At 41.0% G+C, this 12,485-nt stretch overlaps 1 protein-coding gene across 1 annotated transcript in view; it reads left to right on the top strand.

Moving 5' to 3' along the window:
* The first annotated feature begins 414 nt into the window (after positions 1 to 414).
* kcnk12 (potassium channel, subfamily K, member 12) overlaps positions 415 to 12,485 on the top strand; it is a 50,639-nt gene continuing 38,568 nt past the window's right edge. Inside the window, exon 1 of the mRNA XM_074675908.1 lies at positions 415 to 1,499. Coding sequence (XP_074532009.1) covers positions 1,160 to 1,499 — 340 coding nt within the window. The 5' untranslated portion in view covers positions 415 to 1,159. The remainder of the gene's footprint in view (positions 1,500 to 12,485) is intronic.

The raw sequence follows: 12,485 nt of genomic DNA, 5'->3' as shown, positions 1-12,485 counted from the left end.
TGAAATATATTTATCCACTTTAAAAATGTAGATGTCTGCAGGTGGATTCTGCTGCATCATGACCAATAAAACATCAAATCTGGATCTTTTTGCTTGTCGTCTTTTTGTAAGAAAGGTAGTTAAACTTTAACTTTTAGATCTCACTCCAGAAAGATGTGAGAGCATGTTTTCACTTGGAGAGGAGTATTTCTTCACTGTTGCATAACTTGCATCTCTTATTTTACTCATGCAAATGACCCAAACACTTTCTCCTCCCTTCAGTCTGTTCTCTGTTTTCTTCCTGTGAAACTTTCTCGGTCTCTCTGGCTCATGAGTGTGCATTTTGTTCTGCATGTGAGTCCCAGTGAGTGGATTCCCCACAGTGCGCATGGCACGCAGTGACACGGCTGTACTCTAATGTCATAGTAAATTCTGTGGCATCAGAGGACTACCTCAACTCAAAGACACGAGGTGGAAACTGTTGTTTTTTTTCCTCAGCTGACTGCACAATCTCAGCGTCTCCTTCAATCTGCAGTTTTCCTCCTGAAGTGGCGGGATGCCGTAGCCTCCGGTTCATATCGAGGAGTGATCTCACCATATGCGCTGACAGGATGTAATGTGCCACATGAAAGCTGCAGCACCGCACTCACTCTCTGCGAGCCTGGGGATGGATGACTTTCTGTGAGCACATGATTGGGATTTAAACCTGTTAATTGCTGAATTTCGCGCGTCTCTTTGGTGTTTTGCGGAGAAACGTTTTGGTGCAGGGGACCCACAGGATTCTACTACCACTGCTTGCTTTTTGCACAAAGGAGCGTTCAGCGCGTCTGTTTGGATCCGAGCTGCAGTCCAGTTCACACCAACTGCATTGCAACAACTGTTCAGGGAAATGTGTCTAACATGAAACTGCGCGCCTGCAGCTCTTCTCATGAACTCCTCCGTGGATGTACAGACTTAAAATCCACAAGTGGAGCGTTTTTTTTCTGCCTCCCCGCTTTACATAACCTCACTTTACAACTACAATGGGACAACGTGGAGGGTTTACTAGAGGAAATGTTGCCAACAGAAGTGGAGTGAGGGAGCAGGACAGTGACTTCCAGAGGGCACCTGCAGACGAGTGAATGCCGTCTCCGATGTGGAGCTTGTCGCTGTCCGACGCGCGCGTGGTGCTGAAATTTGGATGATGCCGAGCCAGCGACTGCAAGACTGCCGCTCCCTGCACCTGAACGAGGACAACGGGCGCTTCGTGCTGCTCGCCGTCCTCATCATGCTCTACCTGCTGTGCGGCGCTGCGGTCTTCTCGGCCATCGAGAGGCCCTCGGAGCTCCAGGCTCACGGCCGCTGGAACGGGACGCTCCACAACTTCAGCGAGACCTTCAACATCAGCCTGCAGGACCTCAACTCCTTCCTGCGGGAGTATGAGGCTGCCATCGCGGCTGGGATCCGGGCTGACGCTCTGAGGCCACGATGGGATTTTACAGGAGCTTTTTATTTTGTTGGAACTGTGGTGTCGACTATAGGTGAGTGATCTGAGCTGCAATCCCTCATCCTCTGACCTTTCAGGCAAGGTGTCCTTTAAACACTTTTCAAATCTTCTGTTCTTACATAAAATTCATGTTTTAAGCCAAAACAAATAATTATAATCCCATCTTTTTCATCTTTGAATGTTTGTTGGCTAATTCCAGGACCTAATTCTCCAATCAATCCCAACACAGGATAATAAAAAAAAGCATAAATAGCAATCACATGGATAATTTTCTTCTGTTTATTAATCATAACATCACCGACAGACTGGGTGTCAGGAGGGCTGGAGCTGCACTCCCTCTTGGCTCCTCTCTGCTCTGGTTCACACGCAGAATAACAGATTCACATTTCTGTTTTTTCCAGTCATGTGTTACATTTTGGCTGATGGGGGATTTTGGCACAGGCAACATCTGACTTGCCTGCAAGCCAGGAACAGCACACTCATCTCTGGCTATAGGACAGCACCCATGGGTGCAGTCTCCTTTTTTGCCACATTTCCATTCAAAACCAGCAGGAATGTCAATGAGAAGCCCCGTCTGCTCCCCCTCATTTTAACATTTACTCCTGCGATAGGTCAGAAAAGAGCAAGTGTCCCTCGCAGGGCAGCCCGGGGGCCAGCGGGGAGGTGCACTGCATGCCTGATGGCCCCTGCACCTCCTCCCTCCTCCCCCCTTTACTCTCTGCTCCTCCCAGGGTTGGGAGGGCTACTTTAAAAATGTAATCCACTACAACTACAAGTGACCTGTTAGAAAATGTAAACAGTAACTTCCTCTGAGTATCACAATATTAAAGTAATGTAACTGATTACTTTAAGTTACTTTTGGATTACTTCAATACCAATGCACATAAAGACAAGAGTGTATAAAAGATGTGTCATCAAACTAAAAACAGTTAAAAAAAACTTCTTTTATACTGCAAACAGGACATGCAGTTCCAGTTGAACACACAGTGTTTTTAACCAATCAGATGTCCACATACTGAATTTGATAAAGAAAAAAAAGAAAAAAATAAATAAGAAAATTAAAACTATATAGCAAATTCAGGCAGAACACCTACTAATTCCAAATTATCCAAGTATTTGACTGAAAAACTGTATTGTTTACAAAATAAACAGAAAATATGTTCCTTTTAAGAGGTAAACATGGAGAAGACAGGGATTTCTAAAGTGTGGTTTGCGAGCCGCCACTAGGGGGCGACATAAGCGTAATGGCAGCTGAGCACCATTATTTATTGATATTGCATCAATAAATAAATACATAAATAATTAAATAAATAATTTAAGCACTTTTAATGGGGGTAAACAGTTAAAATATTTAAATACCTAATTTTTGTTACACAGTAATGACCTCTATTCATCACTCTGCGACGGTACTTGGCTTTCAAGTACTATTATTGTCATAATTATATCATTACTTACTGTTATTCTCCCCACTGTTTCTAATGTGAGAGATCATTTTTTTAGCCGTTAGCCTTTTTTTTTTTTTTTTACTAAACTTGATACTGTCTATGTGGCTATAAAGACTACGCCTTTATGTTTTTGTTTCGAGTATTGGGGGTGCGTCAGCTAAGCCAAGAGGTAAAAGTGGTCGCACAGCCTGAAAAGTTTGGGAACCACTCGTTTAAGAGCCTCAACTGTATTTTTTTTAACAAACCGTGTCCACACAGTGCAGTAATTATTGTCAGGTTAGCATGCTAACAGACCTGAGCTTAAGTTTACTGGATTTCTGTGTATTTCAGCAAACGTTAGCGGTTTTTTCAAGTTGGACCATGAGTCCCTAGATGATAATTTGTACTGTGGGATAACGTTGTTCCCCTTTTCTGATTTAAACTCAAAAGGATGATGCAGTTTCCACCCAGTGAAGGCAGCGAACTGAACAATGAACAACCGTAGGCTACGTTATGTTTACATACAGCTCGGACTACATGGGTAGTTGCTTCAGGTGTTGATAGGAATGGGTACCTTTATCAGTGTCGGTACCCAGTAGTACCAATTCTCTGTACTTTTTTTGTGTTTATGTGGTTAAAATGTCAATTTGTTTAATAATAAAATCTCAACATTTTTCAATTTAACACATTTTTGCTTCAATATATAACGTTGCAATGATGTGTTCACGTCCAGTGTGGAAAATCTCCTACTCTTCCTCTCCCTCACTGTCACAAAGCTGCATCTAGGCGCCTAGGTTTGTAAGGCCTTTCGATTTTACCTGAATCGGTTCCCAGTTCTTAAGGCTGCAAAGACTCATCAACAAAATTGATAAATATCAATTAGTAAAAGCGTCGACAACTTTTTACCATAATCAATGTATTAGTTTGTCTTCAGTTTATCTGTCTTCTTCATTTTTGTCGGATTATTTAGTGGTTGGCAACGAGCTGAAAGTGCATTACCGCCACCTGTTGGACTGGAGTGTAGATTACCTGGGCTGTGGGGCTGTATGCGTCACATGTAAACAGATCAGCGTGGTAGAGGAGAACCCGAGCCGGCAGGTGAGGGAAACAAGTGAACACGTGAATAACAGCAGAGCCAGAGAAGCTGTTTGTCTCAAAAATCCAGAGTTTGGGAGAATTTCACGCTGAGTAAAAGCACACAGCGTGTTAATCAACAAAAATGACCTCGCATGGCACGGCAGTATGACTGCAATGATCAAACAAACATGTTGGGCTTTTTATTAAATCGTCACCCTGTTTGAAAACCACAAGTTCACCGTTAGCATTAGCGTTAGCTGCTACAGATAGTGGTAGGGCAGAGGCAGTGTACTGTCTGGCCTTGCCTTTTCAGCCCACATCCATGTTCTTTTTTTCCCTGGATTCATAGATTGTTAATATAATAGTAATCGATTACAAAAATAATCATTAGTTGCAGCCCTACTGGTACTAAAGACAGAATTTGGTTGGTACCTTTAAAAATACCTAATTCAGTTCCCATCCCTACGTGTTGGTTTGTTGTGGTGTTGTGTCGCAAAGAGTCATTTTTTTCTGTTCTGTAATGGATTACAGTTACATTTTTTAGTATCCTATTTATGTAACACTGCTACATGTAATCCATTACTCCCCCCCAGCCTGCCCCTCCCACTCTGACGGCACGAGTGAGTTAGTGAGGGGGGAGTGGGCGAGCAAATGAACATAGTCCAGGTGATCATCTGAGCTGACAGTATCTGTCTATCTCTGACCTTGCCCTGAAGACACACACACACACACACACACACACACACACACACACACACACACATACACACACACACACACACACACACACACACTCACACACACACACGTCCAGCACCTCTTATTAATAGAGGACAGCGGTGAGGGAAGTGATACAGAAAAGTGATGTGTTGCTGGAGGAGGATTGGATCCACATGAGCAGGAAACCTGTCTGAAGTTTATTTACTGTAACCTGTCAGAGAGCTTTATTGGCTCCTCCACTTTCTGCTCCCTGACGCCGAGCGCTCAGAGCGTTCGGAGCGTTTGGAGCGTTCAGGGCGTTCAGGGCGCACTCGGCTCACCCAGTCACAGGAGGGGAACCACAGCAGCTGTGTTTGTGCTCACGTCTGAAGCAGGTTGACTCTCTTTGTGCTCCGGTTGTCATGCAGCAGTGCAGTCTTCCCCCAGCGGATCAGATAAACTGACTCAGCTGCTTGGGGGGGAACAAAGGATGGTGTCTGTCTGCAGTTTTTTGTCTTTTTCTTACTCTTGCATGGATTTCTGTCTGGATTTCCATCTCTCTTTGATCTCTTCCTCCACCCTCCCCATCCCTTAGGCTTCTGTGCTACTTTTTCAACGCGCTTGTGAGCTGGTGATATAAAAGGGATTTGGGGGGGCCTCCCCTCACATCTCTATCAGCCTGGCTTCCCTCTGTGAACTCTACACACTCCTCACAAACACACCCCTGCTCCGACTCTGTTGAGGCTTCAAATCAGCTCTGACACTTTGCTCCCCTTGATGTGCCTCCACAACGTGGCTTTGAAGAATAAAAGTGGAGCTACGGCTGGTCCAGAGCCTTGTTTACGCAGAGGTTTGGCCGGAGTCATGGCTCATATTTTGGTGTTCTCTTTTTCCAGATTCAGGAAATGTTGGAGGAAACACAAAAATCACACTGCAAAGGGCCTCCAGTGGAGCCAGGAGTTATTATAACAAGTGATAACAAGGACACCCAGGTCAGGACTCCTATTATCCAGGGCATCGCTTTAACTAAGTTGGTGGAGCGGGCATCCCGTGTGCAGACACTGCTGTCCTTGTTGCACAGTTCAATACCTCTCTCTGACTCCATGTTTCCTCTGTCTCTAAAACTACAGTCAATTGCTTCATCTCAAATTTCACCAAACAGCTGCTCCTCAGCTTCTTCATCAAATCACTTCTTAAATTCTTTAATAAGTTTAAGGTCCAGCTGCCCTGAAGTTGAAGATTTTCAAATTTCCATTTTTCTCAAAGCGCTCCTGGGTCTGTGAAGTCAAGTTATAAAGTCTATCCTTGACCCTGACTCTCAAAGAAAAGCACTTGTAGCGTTTCATTCACAGCCTCCTCTGCTGTCATGGAAATGTCTTAGCTGGCAGCAAAACACAAAGTGATGTTTCCAAGATAAAGAGCTGGCGTTCAGTCTCAGCCCCTGGCTCTGTGGTGGTGTATGGATGGAAATTGGAGTGTTAAAAGGTTGGCCATTCAATCAGTTCACAGCTTACATCCAGACTGTAAGAGCTCAAAGACTTCTGGATGATTTCGCTAGAAGATTGTGTGACCAAGTGTGACCAACAGCTTGAGGTGTTCAGAATTTTTTTTTTTTTACATCTTTTCAAATTTTTATTTAAAAAAAAAAAATTTATTTAAGCAAACGTTTGTAATTTATTTCAGTTCAATATATTCTAAGAATATTAAAATTTAAAAAAATGAAGCAAATTTTTGAAATTACAGTTTCACACATTTTTTAAAATTTTATTTTTTTTAAATGTTGCAAACTTTTGTAAATTATTTTAATTTTGTATTTCTTGCAAATTGTGTATCTTTTTTATTTTTTTTTTAATTGAGCAAATTTTTGAAATAAAATTTTTCGATTTTTTTACAAATAAATATAATTTTGATTTTTTTTTTCCAATATAAAAATTGTAGGAATTTTTCACTTATTTTTATTTATTTATTTATTTATTTTTAAAACAGGTTGCAAATTTTTGTAAATTATTTAAATTCAGAAATTTTTAAATATAAGGCAAATTTTTGATTTTTTTTTAAATAAGCAAGTTTTGAAATTAAAATATTTTGATTTTATTTTGCAAATTTATAAAATTATGGGATAATTTTTAGATTTCAACATTTTAGGAATTTTTAAAACTTTTTTTTAACGTCTTTTTTTTTAAAGTGTTGCAAATTTTTGTAAATAGTTTCAATACAGTTTTTGATGAAAATTTGATGAAAATTTGGTAAATTTTTTAATTTTTTTTTTTACATTTTTGCAAATTTATATTATTTTGGCAATTTTTTTATTTCAAATTTTGATTATTTTTAACACATTTTTTAACTTCATTTTTTGAAAAAAAAAAAAGGCAAATTTTTGAAATTTCAAAATTTTTTCAAATATTTTTGATCTTGCACAAATGTAATAAAATGTACATCGATCAGTGAAACATCAGCCTGGTTCCACTGCCTTTGTGATCATGTCAGTATTGACAGGGCCATCCAGTTTAACAGCCTGCTTTGTTTCAGTCCAGCCTCATATCTGGTAGACAGTAAATAGACTCCACTTTAACGTGTCTCTTAAACAGCCCACAGCTCTTTACACTCCATACCTCATTCAACCTTTCACACACAGTCACACACTGAGGGCGACGGCTGCCATACAAGCTGCCAACATGCCCATCAGGCTCTAATCTATTACATTCACACACCACTGGCTCGACCTGAGGACACTTTTGACGTGTCAATCAAACAGCCAGACTCCAGATTGTTGAACATCAGGCTCTGGCCCGGAGCAGGAGTGAACCCAGACCTGCTGCTGCCAACAGGGACGCTCAGACCTCAGGTTGCACTCTCTGTTGTTTTGTTTCTCATTGTTGAAGCACTGGATTAAAGTCTGCGGCTGTTTTTGTCAGCATCTGACTCTGGGTTGTGTTGTCATGCCCTACATTTTCTGACACTGTAAGCACACTCTTTAAAGAGGGCACAAGAGTTTGTTTCTATTAATAAGAAAGCTATTTTTAGCGCTCCAGGCTGATTGATAACTGATGACTGCCAATTAGGACGGCTCTCTGTAGCCATTTGTGGGCCTCTGGGTGTAATTGTGAGTTGCTGTAATGACATTTTGGAAAAATACCGTGTCCCGCTTGCAGTAGCCCAAGGGGAGCACTCGTCTTTGATTCAAGTGTACTTACTGCTGCCTCTCTCTGAGACTCTGAGACTTTTAACTTGTCAAGATTAAGTGAGACGAACCAGTTAGTGCAGTGAGTCCTTTGGCAGGTTTCTGTTCATGTTTATCTGCAGGTTTGGATTTGGTTCTGGGTTATTTATTCCCTGGGATGGACTCTACTCGCCTCCTCTTGCCCCTGGCAGCCACTGCAGCTTCTTGCTCCATCACAAGATTATCCGCCCACTCAGAAAAGCCACAAAAGCAGACAAAGCAAACAGGACAGTTTAACAAATAGCACAAAACAGACACTGGTGCAGTTTGTCTTCCTAAATACGGTCTATTCAAGCACCAGGCAGTCCATGACTGGCGAAACGAGGAAATGTCAGGACTGGATAGAGTTCAGGGAAGATTAAATCCTGCTACAGTGTGTCTGTACAGATGCGCTGCGGCAGCGAGCTCTCCTCTCAGGACACGCACGGACAGGCATCAGCTCTTTCTCACAAAGCACTGATTCCAGGTTACAGTGTGATATTCAGAGGGGCCTCATTAAGCTAATGGCTTCACAGTGAAGTACAGTGTAGGCTCAGACTGTAAGGAGAGGTGTTAAAGAGACTGGAGGGTTTCCTTTTTTCTTAGGTTGCAGTTTGTTGTCAGACTTTATTAGAAAAGCAGATCAATGTGTAGCTCAAAGCTGCTCTTGTTAATCATTTCATGAAGTGATCTTATGTGGTGCTTTTATTTGGATTGTTCTCTGCAGTGTTCAGCAAAAACCTGAATAAAACTGTACACTACTTCTCTGAAAGACTCTCAAAGTTTGCAACAACTCGTGAACATAAAAGGCGTTTAGCAGCTGGAGAGACAGATTCTTCCCTCCAGCCTGACGGAGACCAAGAAACAAAAAGCCCGATTCAACTCTAAATGCTGATATCATGTGAAAGTTGTGTCTTCCTTTTCAAGGTTTAATCCAAAAAGCTGCTGGATTTGATGAAAAGTTTTTGAAGATGTTTTGACTTTCACTGAAAAGCTGTTTCAGCTCTGATCTAAAGAAGCCTTTAGGGATTGAAAAACCTTCACTGATGTGTTCACGGTTCATTCTGATGTCTGCAGGGTGCCTAAAACAAAAATATGCTAGAGTAACTGGCCTGTGAAGGCTCGTTCATGCTTCTTTTACAGAGGGTGTAAACCAGGGGGTCTTCAACCTGCAGCTCTCAACTTCTCTACAGTGGCTCCTTACACATCAAAAAATATTGTTGAAATAAAGAATATTTATTTTTCTTACAGAGAGTATTGATGATTAAAGACAATGACGCTACCACCAACTTTCCATGCACCTGTGGCTAACCTCAAGTTTTACAGCCTGGGAAGATAACTACATCCACAAAAAGAATAATCTGGAAGAAAATACAGATTTTAATTCTGTGCAGATGGATTCATTTAACTGCCAACATGTCAGCTTAATATACATACTTGAAATGTGGCAAGACATCAGCAAACAACAAAAAAATATTATTGATTTATGTTGAAATAGATTAGATTTGCAAATTCTGACTAAATTTTGACTTTTTGCAAATTAATTTAATTTCATTTTTTTAATATAATTTTGCTTTTTTTTAAACATTTTTTTAATTTAAAAAAAATAATATTCCCTTTTTCAAATGTTTGCAAATTTTTAAAACATCTTTTTATTTTTAAAAAATAGATTTCCCTTTTTCAAATTTTTACAATTTTTTAAAATTTCGAAAAATTGAACATTTATTTCATTTCAATTTTTTTTTAAATTTCTACATATTTTTTTAAATTTCAAATTTTTTAAGATTTTTTTAGATTTCAATATTTTTGATGTTTTTGATATTTATTTTTTTTTGATCAATTTAAATTCAAAAGTGCTGAATTTCTTGCAAAACTTTGCAATTCCGATTTTTCTTGAAAATATTCCAAATTTATTAAAATTTAAAAACAAACATCACATATACAATTATGTAAATTCAAAAAAACTGCTTTCTTAGATTTTTTTTTAACAAGATTTTAACTATTTGTATAATTTTGTAGTATTTATTGTGAAGATAAAGTAGATTTTGTGACTCCTAAATGACTTTAATCAAGGTGAGTTAAGGCAAAAAAGCTCCTGTGAAAGTAAAAGTTGCAAATCCCTGGTGTAGACAGAACTGGGCACTCACTAATCAACATTTTCCTGTCCACATTACTATTCCATTAACTTTTATAATAGATGCTCATTCAAATAGAGATTATTAAAACCTTTCACTTCATCAGGATGAGGATTTCTCTTTGTCTCTTTCTGTCAGGAACACTAACGTGCCCGAAGTAGTGGTCTTAAAACGTTGCTATCTTCATGATTTCTGGTGTTAGAGCAGGATTCAGTGTGTACCTGTGAGCTGCCAGGAAAACATGCAGAAACACGGACAAACATGTTAATTATGGGCAGAATTATCTATCGGGATCCAGGGAATATAAATAAACCTCAACACAGTTCAATGAAAGACCTTTACGTGAAGAGGCACTTGTTGCACGGCTTCTTATGAAGACGCTGTTGCGTCCCCATCGGCTGCTTAATTCCTCCACTCAATTCTGTGTCAGCTCGATTGAGCCTGTGGGAGTCAGTCAATCCGTGGTTAACATTTAAACTTCATTAGGTTTGCAGTTTCTACTTGAAGTTCTCTGTACGCCCTGAAAGCAATCAGTTAACCCTTTTGGGTCAAAACTGATCTGATTTCCAAGAATAGATTATCAATCCACCGGCGTAGGTCAAGGAAAATGGTTGTTACAGGCCGTGTTTTTCACCATGAAGGGGAAAATTATTTGTCGTGGCTGCTGCAGACCTGTTATTTTCCTCTCTCCTCATTTCTTCTGGTCTGAAAAGAAAGACCAGATGGCTCACCTGTCCCCGTACAGCAAAAACACACCAGATATACTCCCAGTTCAGCTCTGCTCCTTCATGGCACCAGATAGTATAGGTTTTCTAGTAAAGTCAGTTACAGAAATCAGACTATAAGCCATGTTCAGCACGAGATCGGACTGTTAAGACTAGTGTTGTCAGGTGATTAAAAAAAATAATCAAAATCTTGCTCGTAAACTACTGTGGGTGAGAGCGGTGTGCTTTTCGGATGAGAGCTCAGCATGGATATGAGGAGAAGATGAGAGGTGACAGAGGCATAAAGAGACGCTGCAATATCCCGGTGTAATTTATTGATCTAACTCATGACAGTGACAGCTCTAATTAAGACAAATGTAAACAGTTTAGTCGGACTAAGAATGAACTTAACATAGTTTGATTAACGCACGTTGATGATGTGGTTTTTATCGGACTATGGTTAGACTCTGCAGGTTTTGGTATGCTATGGTGCTCTGCCAGAAGAGGAAGGAGATGATGTTGCACTCATACAGGTTCAAACACAACCAAAAATAAAGAGAGCCACAGCTGCATCCATCTCAGCCATGGTTGGTAGACTCCTATTTTTGCTGGATGGAGCAGTGATTCTTCGATTTACAAAAAGCAGATTTAGCAGCACAGGAAATCATGCATGAAAACCACATCAAAACACCCTCAACTATGACAACAACAACAACAAACCAGCACCAGGAGTGCAGCCAGGCCACAGGTCAACAGGCTTCATGCTATACAGCCCAACATGAAAGAGAAGAGGCACCTCATTGGGGTGGAAAATCAAGAGAACTCCTCTGTCTCCAGACCCCAGCTGTCTGGTGGTCCTGGTGCCGGACTGAACATGCAGCCAGTGTGAGGTGACAGATGAGAGAACACATGGGGACCATGCAACAGAGTGGAGCCAGACTGGAGATGCATCTGGTGGATTCCCAGCGTTGCCCGACTCCCTGCCTGGCTGCACACTCACTCCACAGTTTGTACAGTCTGGGTGCATCCTCTTGTTGCTGGTAGAGCATGCTCCCAGAGTGTAAAAGCTCTTACTAATAGGGGTGTAACAGTACACAAAAATCACGGTTCGGTACGTGCCTTGGTTTTAGGGTCACGGTTCGGTACATTTTGGGTACAGTATGGAACAACGCAAAACCATTTGCTTGTTTAGCATGTTTATTAATCCAAAAACTTTCCATTACACAGCGAGGGGGGAGGCTCTTCAAGCTCCGGTTGGTCGTTAGCAGCAGCCATGATGCACAATTCAGACACAAGCTCCTGTGGCTGCTGAAGCTCTTTGATATTCATCTTCTGATTGGTCACCGTGAGACGTCACGTCCACATGATATGCACATGATCACAAAGCAGGAATCACAGACCACTTTCCTCATGAATATTAAAACGCCTTCCCTGCTCAGCCAATCATAGACGAGTACTCACGTGAATATTAAAGAGCCATGTGCAGCGGGTAACGTAAACTTACTGTACTCATTCGAATACAGCACTGTACCGAACTAAACGGCCTAATGGAGCCGTTCGGCACGGATACATGTACCGTTACACCCTACTTACTAGAGTGGGCTCCTCCTCCTTGGCTCAGTGCCAGCGGCAGCACACACCCACTGCCTCCTGTCATGACTACATGAACACACTCACTCGCCGAGCAACCACCTGTAGCATTGCATTTCTACGTGGGAGACTTGAGTGTCGTGCAGCTGACTTGGCATGTTGGCACAAGCTAATCATGGGTATTTCACACCT

Source organism: Halichoeres trimaculatus, unplaced genomic scaffold, assembly GCF_033239565.1.
Source record: "Halichoeres trimaculatus isolate MK-OKI-2021-1 unplaced genomic scaffold, fHalTri1.1 fHalTri1_scaffold_8, whole genome shotgun sequence".
NCBI lineage: Eukaryota > Metazoa > Chordata > Actinopteri > Labriformes > Labridae > Halichoeres > Halichoeres trimaculatus.
Note: the sequence above shows the minus strand (reverse complement) of the source record. Positions and strands in the feature narration are given on the sequence as shown.